This window comes from Ostrea edulis, chromosome 4, assembly GCF_947568905.1.
Source record: "Ostrea edulis chromosome 4, xbOstEdul1.1, whole genome shotgun sequence".
Lineage (NCBI taxonomy): Eukaryota > Metazoa > Mollusca > Bivalvia > Ostreida > Ostreidae > Ostrea > Ostrea edulis.
This window is the reverse complement of record NC_079167.1, coordinates 18,923,488-18,936,286: the sequence shown is the minus strand read 5'-3', so window position 1 is coordinate 18,936,286 and position 12,799 is coordinate 18,923,488. Positions and strand designations below refer to the sequence as shown.

General features: G+C 33.9%; 1 protein-coding gene across 8 annotated transcripts in view; it reads left to right on the top strand.

Moving 5' to 3' along the window:
* LOC125669392 (protein FAM149B1-like) overlaps positions 1-12,799 on the top strand; it is a 50,772-nt gene that overhangs the window by 20,500 nt on the left and 17,473 nt on the right. For 4 of the 8 annotated variants that reach the window (XM_056161244.1, XM_048903859.2, XM_056161242.1 and 1 more), the window contains exons 2-3: positions 10,935-11,042; positions 11,941-12,091. In XM_056161244.1, the coding sequence (XP_056017219.1) occupies positions 10,935-11,042; positions 11,941-12,091 (259 nt within the window). Of the gene's footprint in view, positions 1-7,550; positions 8,616-10,934; positions 11,043-11,940; positions 12,092-12,799 lie in introns of those variants that run through there. The other 4 variants (XM_056161243.1, XM_048903857.2, XM_056161241.1 and 1 more) reach the window with 4 other exon arrangements.

The window sequence follows — 12,799 nt, the reverse complement described above, 5'->3', positions numbered from 1 at the left end:
ATTAGTATAAAACAGGTATACATATATCATAAAATATTTGTTGTGAACAATGCGTGTATGAATGTTAATAAATATAGTACATAGGAAATTCCAACACATGAAAGTAGAATGTAAATATGAAAAATGAATTTCATGTTTGAAAATTAATGCATGAAAGTATGGACTGCATTAATGTATCCACTGGCAGATATTTTATGAAGTGTGCTGGCGTGAAGTGCTGCAGTAGTCATGCCCTCATGTATTTTCAGTGACGTTAACAAAATGTCGGTATCATGGCATATCGTTACTTGCCACGGTTACTAAGTCCAGTAGTACCTACCCTACATAGTGTAAACGGAGACAATGTAGGCGTGGCTTACGACGATGGTATCATGGTGACAAATATATTCACAAGATCATAAGCTGTAGGTGCTTATGACCAGCTTAATATGAATTTCACAAATATTTCTCTTGTATCAATAAAAGTTGGTTTTACAATGTTTAGATGAATATTGATAACCTTATTGCATAAATTATTAATTTGCAAATATTTATTGAACACAAATATAGGTTGATTTTATACAGTTTAAATTTGTGGGGGCAAAAAATGTGATGTGAAATAAAATAGTATGATGATAATTTAAGACATGTTGTGTCAGATATTCCGTTGAATGAACTAGTTTATTTATCACCCCCTCCCTCGTTCTTTTCATTAAATTACTAAAAAGGTAGTATATTTCAATATCATAAAACAGTGTTACGATTGTTTTTCTCCTACAAAGGAACCGTCCTATTTGAAATATTTCCACCCGTGAGTGTTTGATCTCCAGGGATCAAAGGATTTTCTTTCTATTCCGTGTCCTACATTTCCAATCTGTCAGATCTCCATATTGACATTTCTCTGTGTGCACAACAATGAAATTGAAGGTAGCTATCTTTTAAACCTGTCAAAAGAAAATCACTAATTGAAAGGATATTATTTGCATTGTCAATTTAAAAAACAATGTGATAGATGACCTTGTTCCCTCACAGTGAGTCCTGTAATTCCGATGCCACACACAAGTGGCAGCATTATAGCCTCAAAAGATTTTAGTGAAAATTATAGCCTCAAAAGATTTTAGTGAAAATTTACATGCCAAATATGCAGCAAGTACTTATAGAGGTATGAAAACATCACCAAGCATATTGCCAACCGGTGCCCTTCTGAATTTACCACACAGCCAATTGTGACACCGCAGAGATTGATTGACATTTTTCATGTTCATTCAGACAGACCCCAGACTGACAAGGAGAACTAAACATTCCTAAAAATTCTGAATCCACATCTGATCTCTTCCAAAATCAATTCCATGTTGTCAATCATCAGCAATATCCCAGAGAAAAGTTTCATGAAAATCCACTTATTCTAAAGATTGTTAAATGTTGTTTTTGTTTTGCTTCCCTTCTTGGAGAATTTTTCACTCATATTGAAAGGTCACCAGCTGTAGGTGAAGTGCCACAAATTTAGACCTATGCTTAGCGCTCAGGGTCATAGCAGTGATATATGAGGGTTCTTTAACATGCCAATGTGTGCCGCAACATGGGACCTCTGTTTTGAAGAAGAAGTCACAAACTATTATTATTTCTTTGGTTTGCCATGGTCAAAGTATCAGCAGGGCTTGAATTTACTCTTAACCGTGAGTTATAACTAAAAGTAAATGATCTAAAATGCAAGCATCTTTAGTTAGAATAGAGTCAGGTTTGTTGACACCATTAGCCAGGGGTCAGAGTAGGTAGCCAAAATGGTGGTTAAAGTTATAGAGGAAAATACCTGAGAAAAATCTCTCAAGACCCAAATGTTAGTGTACAATATGTGTCAAATTTAAGTATATGTCAAGTTTCCTATCAGTTTTGAGGGCAGGGCCACATTAAAGGTGTTTGAAGTTTTACATAGGAATATAGATATAGGAAAACTCTTGTAAAGAAATATTCTCCAGACCCACACTTGTTATGTACACTGTCTTAATATGCTAACTTCCTGATTGTTTGGACACACCTAATGACCCCCTGGGATCAGAATGGAACTGGGAAATTGACCTGCTCAGGTTAGCGACATCGCCCATGGACCTCTGATTTACATGTGTTACATCATTCAAAACATGAGATATGGGCTGGATTCTGCTATATGTAGCTTCTATTTTGATTGCTGATGTATATTGAATGGGGAATTTAATATAAGCTAGCTATAAACTGGGTTTAATTTGTCAAAGAGACTTTTTAAAAGAAAAGATACTTTCCTTTCTATGCAGTACTCTGACTATATAATTAAGATCAAATGATCTTTTTGAAGTTTTTGTGCATTTCTCATGTGAAACCTGTGTTCTCTCTAGATTGCTTGATAAGAAAGATGTTTGATCTCCTTTTGAGAAATTATTATATAGCAGAGAGGGAGAGAGAGAGAGAAAGAGAAAGAGAGAGAGAGGTGTGTTAGTCAAGAAAGATAAGCTTTGGAGGTATTGGCTGGAAAAGAAGTTGCCTCCCTTCACATGACAGAAACATTTATTATATATAAACATCAGAATGATTGATTATAGTTTGTCCTTTCATTTTATCAGAAGAAAAAATTCTTTGATTATGATTTTAAAAAATTATTGAAAACGGCTGTGATAGTTAAAGCATTTCCTGCGGATGTTTTTGAATGTTCATCATGACAGTTGATGGAGCTAGGAGACATCAATATTTGATGAGAAATTAACAGGAACTTCTGCCATTGTTGGCTCACTTTCTGCTCAGAGGCAAAACTGTTCTCAGGTGATGAGAAAACAGCAGCTCCATCCATACCACAACAAAAAATCTTTTTTTCTGAACAGAATAAGGCGACTAGCTGTCTTATACATATAACTGTGTTGACATTTTCTTTTCATTTTGGTTTGTTTGGTTGGGTTATTTTTAAGGGGGGGGGGGGTTAATTCATTTTGGTTTGTTTGGAAAGAGCTATAGCTTTCAATTATCAATATCTCATAAAATTTTGTAAAACACCTCAACAATACTAAATTTTTGAATTGTAAGTGTTGTTATTTTTAGAAGAACCGTGCAGCAGTCTTGTGATTGAACATTTTCTGTCACTGAGATATACATTTTTAATCCCCCGGCCCCTTTATGTTTTAGATTCTTTAACTAGTAGGAAAATGTTTGAAGTATTTTGGTCACCGATGTTCAAGCATTTATAATTAGTACATGTATGTCATCAAAGTTCAGTTATAATGAAAAGAGTCGGCATCAATAATTTCATAAATTTAGAGCCAAAAGAAATGGAAATACAGATCCATTTTCAATATCAACAAAATACCATGATAAGTTTAATATTATTTTTGATATTTCAAACTTCCTGGATGTTGGGGTCAGGGGGTAATTTTCATGTATAAAACATTTGGTTTCTATACATGTAAGTCAGAGTGGAGACTTAGTGCTTGGTATTTTGTAAGGAGTGCACATGCATGGCTCCATGATCTTGACATTGTTTCAGAGTGTATATACACAAGGTCACATTGAAATATTCAAAATTTGCTGGTTCAATGGAAATATCATAGCTAGATGTGTTCTGTTTATCCAAAAATTCTCCATTCTTACTCAGCAAGGCTATTTACATGGTCAAGGTTGACAACGGTTTTCTAGGGGTGAAAGTTTTTATTGTTATACCCCCATTTGTTTTATTATACTGATCGAGTGTCATACATTTATTAGATGATATAACAAGTACAAGTACATTTTTAGCAAGACTGTGGTAAACAACTGACAAGAAAATTTCAACATTGTGAAATTAATTCAAATTGAACATGAAACATTCTGTGATATTTACATGGTACGGTATATGTAAGTATACCTATATGCCTGCCAGACTGTTAATTATCTTTTGTTTCTTTTATTCCATTGTTTTTATTCAAAGTGTCACTGTAATGCGTTGCAGACCGTATCTATTTCAAACGACTTTTTTCTAAAATCTACAGTAAACGCACATAAATCTGATGCATATTTGATAAAAAAAAATTTATAATTTTACCTGATGTCAGGTGATGTTTCCTTTGAGGGTGTGGATTTTATTCCCTCTGGAAAGAGGGAACCATTATGATGGGTTTTTTTCAAACATTCAAATGTTTCGTGACCAATCGGATTTGCATGAAAGTATAATAATGCCATTTTACACAATCATATTTCTAAATTCTTGCCTAAAGATCCTGAAGTGTGCTACTGCATCTACAAAACTTTAACCTTTCATCATTTCATACAAAGCTTTCATCGTTCTATGCAAACCAGTCAGCATTTCCTGCAATTCATTTAGCATTCTGTACAAGTGTAGTGTAAGTTTGTAAGCTTCAGGGTCCAAAAATTATATTTCTCAATTCATTCTTAATTAACAAGATTATTTACACCAAACATTTGATATGGAAATCTTATTCTATTATCAAGAATTGTAGCTCAAAAGTATATTTAGTGGACATCAGATTTAATAAGATTTGTCAAAAAGTTGTGCATATCTATAAGATGTTTATATGGAGGGCTTCTCTAGTTCTTTCTTCATACGTAAAAAGTTACAATACTTTCAGGATTGATGATCAGTGGTTTAGCGGTCAGGCACATCCGCGGTAACAGTGAAATTAAGCCCTAGTGTTCACCACAAAATCACCACAGAGCACGAAGACAATGAAATTAAGGCCTAGTGTTCACCACAGAGCACGAAGACAATAAAATTAAGGCCTAGCGTTCACCACAAAATCACCATAGAGCACGAAGACAATGAAATTAAGATCTAGTGTTCACCATAAAATCACCACAGAGCACGAAGACAATGAAATTAAGTCCTAGTGTTCACCACGAAATCACCACAGAGCACGAAGACAATGAAATTAAGACCTATAGTGTTCACCACAAAATCACCACAGAGCACGAAGACAATGAAATTAAGACCTATAGTGTTCACCACAAAATCACCACAGAGCACGAAGACAATGAAATTAAGACCTATAGTGTTCACCACAAAATCACCACAAAGCACGAAGACAATAAAATTAAGACCTAGTGTTCACAACAGAGCATGAAGACATTGAAATTAAGACCTAGTGTTCACCACAAAATCACCACAGAGCATGAAGACAATGAAATTAAGGCTTAGTGTTGAACGAAAAATAGCAATATTTACAGTCTGAGCACAGTATTTAGTACAATCCTGAATCAATTCTCTGCGGGCCATATTGAAGTGGTGGTACTATTCTATCTATATTTACATTCCACTTGTAGTGTATACATACAGGTTATCATTAGTACTTGGTATACACTTGGTTATCATTAGTACTTGTACTTGGTAAACACTTGGTTATCATTAGTACTTGTACTTGGTATACACTTGGTTATCATTAGTACTTGGTATACACTTGGTTATCATTAGTACTTGTACTTGGTAAACACTTGGTTATCATTAGTACTTGTACTTGGTATACACTTGGTTATCATTAGTACTTGGTATACACTTGGTTATCATTAGTACTTGTACTTGGTAAACACTTGGTTATCATTAGTACTTGTACTTGGTATACACTTGGTTATCATTAGTACTTGGTATACACTTGGTTATCATTAGTACTTGTACTTGGTATACACTTGGTTATCATTAGTACTTGGTGTACACTTGGTTATCATTAGTACTTGGTGTACACTTGGTTATCATTAGTACTTGGTATACACTTGGTTATCATTAGTACTTGGTATACACTTGGTTATCATTAGTACTTGGTATACACTTGGTTATCATTAGTACTTGGTGTACACTTGGTTATCATTAGTACTTGGTGTACACTTGGTTACCATTAGTACTTGGTATACACTTGGTTATCATTAGTACTTGGTATACACTTGGTTATCATTAGTACTTGGTATACACTTGGTTATCATTAGTACTTGGTATACACTTGGTTATCATTAGTACTTGGTATACACTTGGTTATCATTAGTACTTGGTGTACACTTGGTTATCATTAGTACTTGGTGTACACTTGGTTATCATTAGTACTTGGTATACACTTGGTTATCATTAGTACTTGGTGTACACTTGGTTATCATTAGTACTTGGTATACACTTGGTTATCATTAGTACTTGGTGTACACTTGGTTATCATTAGTACTTGGTATACACATGGTTATCATTAGTACTTGGTATACACTTGGTTATCATTAGTACTTCTGGGTTGGTATACACTTGGGTTGATGTTGGTGAGATGAATTTTGATGGTTCCTTGATTCAGTCTATGAATTCTTAATGTAATATTCTTTACAAGTTACATCACTTTTATTAATTATTGACAATCAGGTTAGAAAAATCTCTAATTTGTTGGACAGCTATAATTGGTTTTCTCTTGATACCTGCAGTTAGTGAGTTAAAGGAAAGGGGCCACTCTTCACTGAAAATAGCAGGTCAATCCAGCAGTGATTAATGGGATAATCATACTGAGAAAATCAGCAATATTTCTTGGAATTGCAAGAAGTTGTGGGATAATGGAGTCTGGACATGCGAAGTTCTGTAAATGATTAAAAAAGATGAAGATTTCCAGATGAAAGCACTGGAGAGCTCCAGGCCTTTGGTGAATCTGCCATGATGATTCCTGGATGAATTCAAACACAGAAATTGCTGGACAATATGTCCTGGTCATCCATGGGTTTATTTATGTTAATTAATGTTAATTGTAGATTGTATTATAAATTAAGTACACCAAAGCCAGAAATTTACCCTTTAGGTTGAAGAATGAAGAAAGGTTCACTTAATTTATAGAATGACCCTGTTGATCTAATTTCAGGTACCTATATTATAAGCATATCAACTTCATGGTTTGGTTTTTGTTTTGTTTTTTTAATAATTTGGCTATATTGATGAAGGAACAGTAAGGAATACATATTTGTAAAGTTCTTGTCTTTTATGGGGAAATGCTGTAATTTTAAATGTATATTGCAAAAATCTTTAGTATAAGCTCATGCAGCCTAGACTTCTATCCAAAATAATGAATGATGTCTTTGAATTCAGCATTGATAACAGTTTTATCAATTAAGACATATAGATGAAAAGTTAGACGGCAGGTCTATACAACATTTCTAAAAATTATCTCGCATCTTTGGCTTTTTATTAGTAATTGACGTACTTTGTGACAATGATTGCATGGCTATTGTGAAAAGTTTGAAATAAGGCTCAATGACAACCCCTTCGATTTGGTTTCCCTTTTATGACCAGGGTTCAGTGTCCACCAAAGACAGATGACTCTAATACATATATCATGGTTTTTAATCTAAAGATCCATGTGTGACATTTCCTCCTGCTTTTTCAATATATCAACTCCATAAAACTTTCATAGAAGGAAGGACAGAAATAGATTGCATATCGGATTCGAATATCTGGGTATCATTCAGCTGGAGAGACAGACCGAATAAATTGTTATCAATATAAACAGCTTGATTAAATTCATTTCTGTGTGCCAATACATCACTCCTAATCTCTGTAAAACCTATCTTTTCATTAGCACAAATGTGTACTACAGTTTCATTTTCAGAGATAGAAAAGAAAATCGGCTAAGAAGCCATTAACTGACAAGATTTGTGATTCGGCAGCATAAACTCCATGTAAATGCAAGGCATTTAATTCCTGATAATAGATTTGTTCTGTGCATCAATAGTTGATATTTGTGAAAATGTCAGAAAGGATAATGCTTAGAATTTCCAATCCTTCTTATCACAAATTTCTCCTTACCAACCAAGATAGTGAAGCCATCAGAGGAATATTAGCTTCCATTTCAATTGATGTTGGGAGATCTGCAATCGCCAGTAAGCGTTTTCTTGACTAACAGGATTGTGGGCTTTATTTGCCAATGACAGAGCTTGCTACATGTAAATTCCTGTATAGCGTTAAGATAGTAAAGTTCATTCAGTCTTTCAAGTCCTGGTTGTTTGTTTGTGATAGTTTTCATTGGATAGTCAATAGAAAGTTAAATTGACTGGCGTAGGGTGGACACTTGTACTAGGAGTTGGCCACGCTTCATTTGCCGGCATGAATATCGCACAAGAAATGATGAACCATTATATTTGGGCTGATACACCTTTGTCTCCGCAGTGTCTTTTGTCAACAGAAAACTGTAAATGCTATGACATACCTGATAATTGACTAACCAATCGGTGGCAACATTTAACACTCACCTTTGTTTATATAAGAATATGTAATTGGATGTGTTAACAGAAATATAGGTGATTCAGAAATTTATTACCCTGTGGAAGTTTTACTGCTCTTTGTGTATACTCACAGAGACAAACGGATTTATTTTCAATTTTAAAAAGTTTGAATTTTGATTTGTGAAAAATCATGGCTTGATCTGGTTGTGAATGAAGAGGATGGACCCAGAATGGGTCATATTGGAGACTGATGTGATAGAATAAGCAATGGGTACTGATGTGTTGTTGAGACATGTTCTCATGTCCCATCCTAACCCCAAATACTGGAAGTTAAGTTTGGATGTTAAATCGGTCAGTAGAAGCGGTGTAGGGCAGCGGACAATAAGATTGCCCTACCGTCGTTCATATGGCCTCTCACGCTCTATTGTTTGTGTGAGTGCAAAAATTCACAAAAGGTAAACATCTTTGTGCTGTTTTATGATTTAAAGTTTTTTTTATGGAAATTTTGTCTTGATGTTTCACTTAGATTGCATTGATATATTGCATATTGCCGTGTTAAATTTTAAATTGTTTAGAATTTTTAAAAGTTGAATTGATAAAAATTTGTATGTCTGAATATTTTATTGATATTTTACTAGAAAATGCATAAAATGAGATTCCATATTCCGAGTACAGGTTTTCATTTACACCTGTTTGATTATGTTGTTATTCAAAAAATTTTCCCTTACAATTAATACATGTATATATATATAAGGATTGATAAAACTGTTTAATTATGTTGTTATTCAATGTTTTTTCCATAATAAGAAATTGCCAAGGACACGGAGATAAATACATGTTTTCAGAATATATAAAATGAAACTCTGCATCAACTCACAATGTGTATTTCAGTAATTATGAAAGTTACTTCAATTTTATTGATGAATATATAGAGAAAACACCCTGAGGTTCTATCAGATCACTTGACCATTATAAACTACAGAAACTGACCTCTCAGTTTTTATGAGATTGACCATTCTGAATTCATGGTTTAGATTTGACTTTACTCTTGTGTCACATGGGTGTGAATTTTGTTGTTGACCGAATACCTGTAACTATTTTAAAATATCTTTATAGCTTGTAACCAAAGTACTTGAAAACTAACAAGGTCTAATAAAGATATATGAGTGTTGATATTAAAGTGAATTAGTCCGAGTTTAAAGATTTTCCTGTTAAGATACACCCGGGTATATTACACACAAATTTCAATATGTTATGATGAGGTCTTTAAGAATCAAATTTAGCATTAAATCTGAAATAAGTCATTTACTGATTAGGAGGACTCAATCAGGTTTGTAGCATTTCATTGCTGTTGTTTTGGAGTAATTAGTTTACATTGGTCATCAGTGAAAGGTACCAAGATAAGATAGCGTTGTTATTGACCAAAAGAATTAAGTCAAATACTAGAATTAGAGCAGTGTTTTTATTAAAGGTCCAGGCTTGGACTGGTCAACAGTGCTATGGAAAGAATGTTTGAATAGAAAATGGACTTGTTGCCAAAGCCTTTGTGCTTACTATACAACTTGTAAACCTGACTGATTTGTATTGTGGAAGTCAAGGTGCCCGCTATAAGCACAAGACGTTTGCCGTGGCCCACCAGGGATGAAATCTCATTAATGTGATGGGCTTCTCATCACTCAGAATCAGAAAAAATGGTCAAGTTTATTTGTGATATTAATCAAGTCTTGATGAAGGTTATCAAATGATGTTGATGGCGATACTGTGTGATGTTGATGGCGATATGGTATGGTGTTGATGGCAAATGTTACAGGATCCAACACTATATAGCTTATATTCCTCAGAAACTTGCACTGAACTTTTCTTGCACTGAGCTTTTCATCTAACAAGGTTAACCCTACACCGTGGTAGATCAATATAAATTTTTTTATAATTTGCACAGGGAAATTTTTTTTATCATCATATCTCCCAACAATAAAGCATATAAACTTACACTTCAATCCTTCTGTCATATTGGATGGAATAGCTTTTTTATTAAACTAGGTGATATTGTTGGGTGTCTTGCGTTCAAATTACATCAATTTTGATTATATATATTAAATTTTCATGAATATCTAGCAGTCTTTGTGTTTAACTGTATTATGTCCTCGTGCAAGGTCATGTGCATATCAGGTACATTGAAAATACCAGTCTCCCAAGTATCTAGAGATCTGGAATTATTTACTCATCATTTCTCAAATTTCTTAATATGCTTTGATGTAAAAATTATTGGTTCATGCATTTTGAACACTTGTATGCAATATTGTAAGGAAAGTGAACATTTAATCTCAATGATTGATTAGTATCGTGGTTTGGGTAGCTGATGTTCGAATTCATTCTGTGACTGATGGAAGGACACACAGAAGTCTGTTCCTACCCATTCCTGTATGAAGAACCCTCTGTTTCGTGATACAATCCACAATATTATCAAGTGGAAATCTAGGTTAATGGAAGCTTATGGTATTAAGGGTATAAAACATGATTATCCAACACATGCTTTGGCATAAAACATGTTTTGTTGAATATTGGATTAAGGACACCAATATCTCGCCTGAAATTATTTCTGTACCCCTTTTATCAATTGTGTAGGGGGGGGGGGGGGGGGGGAGGTGTTCTGGTGATGGATCATTTTGTTCATCTGTCTGGTCCTGAAAGGTTGAAATAAAATAGTAGTCCATAATAGCTTTTCTGTCCATGAATATTTCATCACAAACTTACTGTAAGTTGTTTATTTTCAGACGGGGCATTCCGCAGGGGTCCCTACATGATCCATTCACTGCCGTGGAGACACAGCCTCCCACCATCCCCACCGAGTTCTTGGACACCGTCACAGAAGCCCTCACAAGGCAAGGCACTCCAGCTAGATGTCAAATGTCATATTTTAGTTTAAGAAATTAATCTTATGATTCTTTTCTTGATGGAAAAAATTGGATGAAAAAAGTTTTACGTCCATTTTTTCCTATGGTACTGCTTTCAAAAAAAAGAATTAAAAGATTCATTCTTATCATTTAATTATGTATTTAATAGTAAAAGAAATAGTTTCTCTCATCAAAAAGCTTTAATTAATGTTTTGAATGATTTTGTTTTCAAATTCATACAACGTATCAATACACACCATAAAGTTAGAATCAGGTTTTCTTTGATACAAAAATCAAACGAATTTTTCACCCAATCAAAATTGCCATAATTTCATCAAGACAATAAGTATTTTAAATGATTCTATGTTCTTGTGTCTTATTCAGTGTGTTGTATATATATATAGGCTGTCAACTGTGTAAATTATGTAATTTAAGGGTGAATAACACACCAGAGAAATCTGATATGGATGGAAAGTAGAGGATAATGTACAATGATATTTTGAAATTGAAAACTTTCAAGTTTACCATAGTTAGTTAAAAATGCAATTTGAGTAGAAAGTAATCAGTCAATCTGGTAAAAAAAAGTTAAAAACCCCTGCTAGACTAATACATAATGTAATAGATTTTAAAGAAATATACAAATATTGCTGATAATTATATTTTCATTCATGTTTCCAAAGGAATTTAGGTCAGCCATTATGATGATGTGTTATTCCTCCTTAAAAGATCATAGTTCATGTATGAAAGCATAGACTCTGAAGCAGGTCTAAATTATTGTTATTGTATATTTTACTTCAGCTTTGCTGAACAGTAGAAGCATGTGCTACATATCCTTGGAATGTAAAGTATATGATATTTTTATTATTTCGTTTCTGGTTCATTACAGTTATCATGGTACACCGTCCAGTAGTGGTCGATCAACACCGACTTTAACCGAGGCTCAGAGTGGACACCCGGTGCAGGTGGGAGAATGGGGGATAGGGAACACGACAGAGAGAAGCAGTACTGGCTCCACCTCCACTGGCTACTCATGGGATGTAAGTCACAGCCTGCCAAGTTTGGTCAAATTCGGTCAAAGAAAATATCAGTTGTACGTCAAACTGAGCTATGTGTCTAATTCTTGCAGAAGAGTCTTCATTTTATTTCAAATGTAAGGTATATTTGTCAGTTTGAAATCGAGAAATTGAATAGCTTTGAAGGTGAGAGAAAATAGAAATACTAGTGTCTTTCAACTGTCGACATTTTTTCTTCAAATACTGTTTGCGAAATTTTTATTGGAGTTATATTTATTATTTGCTTGTTACAAACATTTTTGAAAAAGATCTCTGATGTCTGTAATTTTATGGTACGGTTACTTTTGACACTAACTGCAAGGAATTTAAAATATCAAGTCTTGTATAAATATTTTGTCGTTATGATAAGTAGAGAGGCGTGTCTAATATTCTGCAGGCGCCCTTCCTTAATATAAAAGACTATTAAGTAGTGCTTGTATACATTACTTTCTTATCATGTATCAATTTTTAAAAAAAAGATACTTTGTGCAGGAACAAGCTTTAAATCACGGATAATTCTGTTGAGTTATTTGGTAATTTTCTCACATCATGTTATTACTTTGATGCATGATATATGGGGATGAAAGTAATAGATCCAAAGTTTTTCGAAAGAAACTCAAATTAGTGGAGAGAATAGGAAGTCATTTTCTCACTTTTATAGTTGTGTAGATTTCATAAGGAATACCAGGTAAT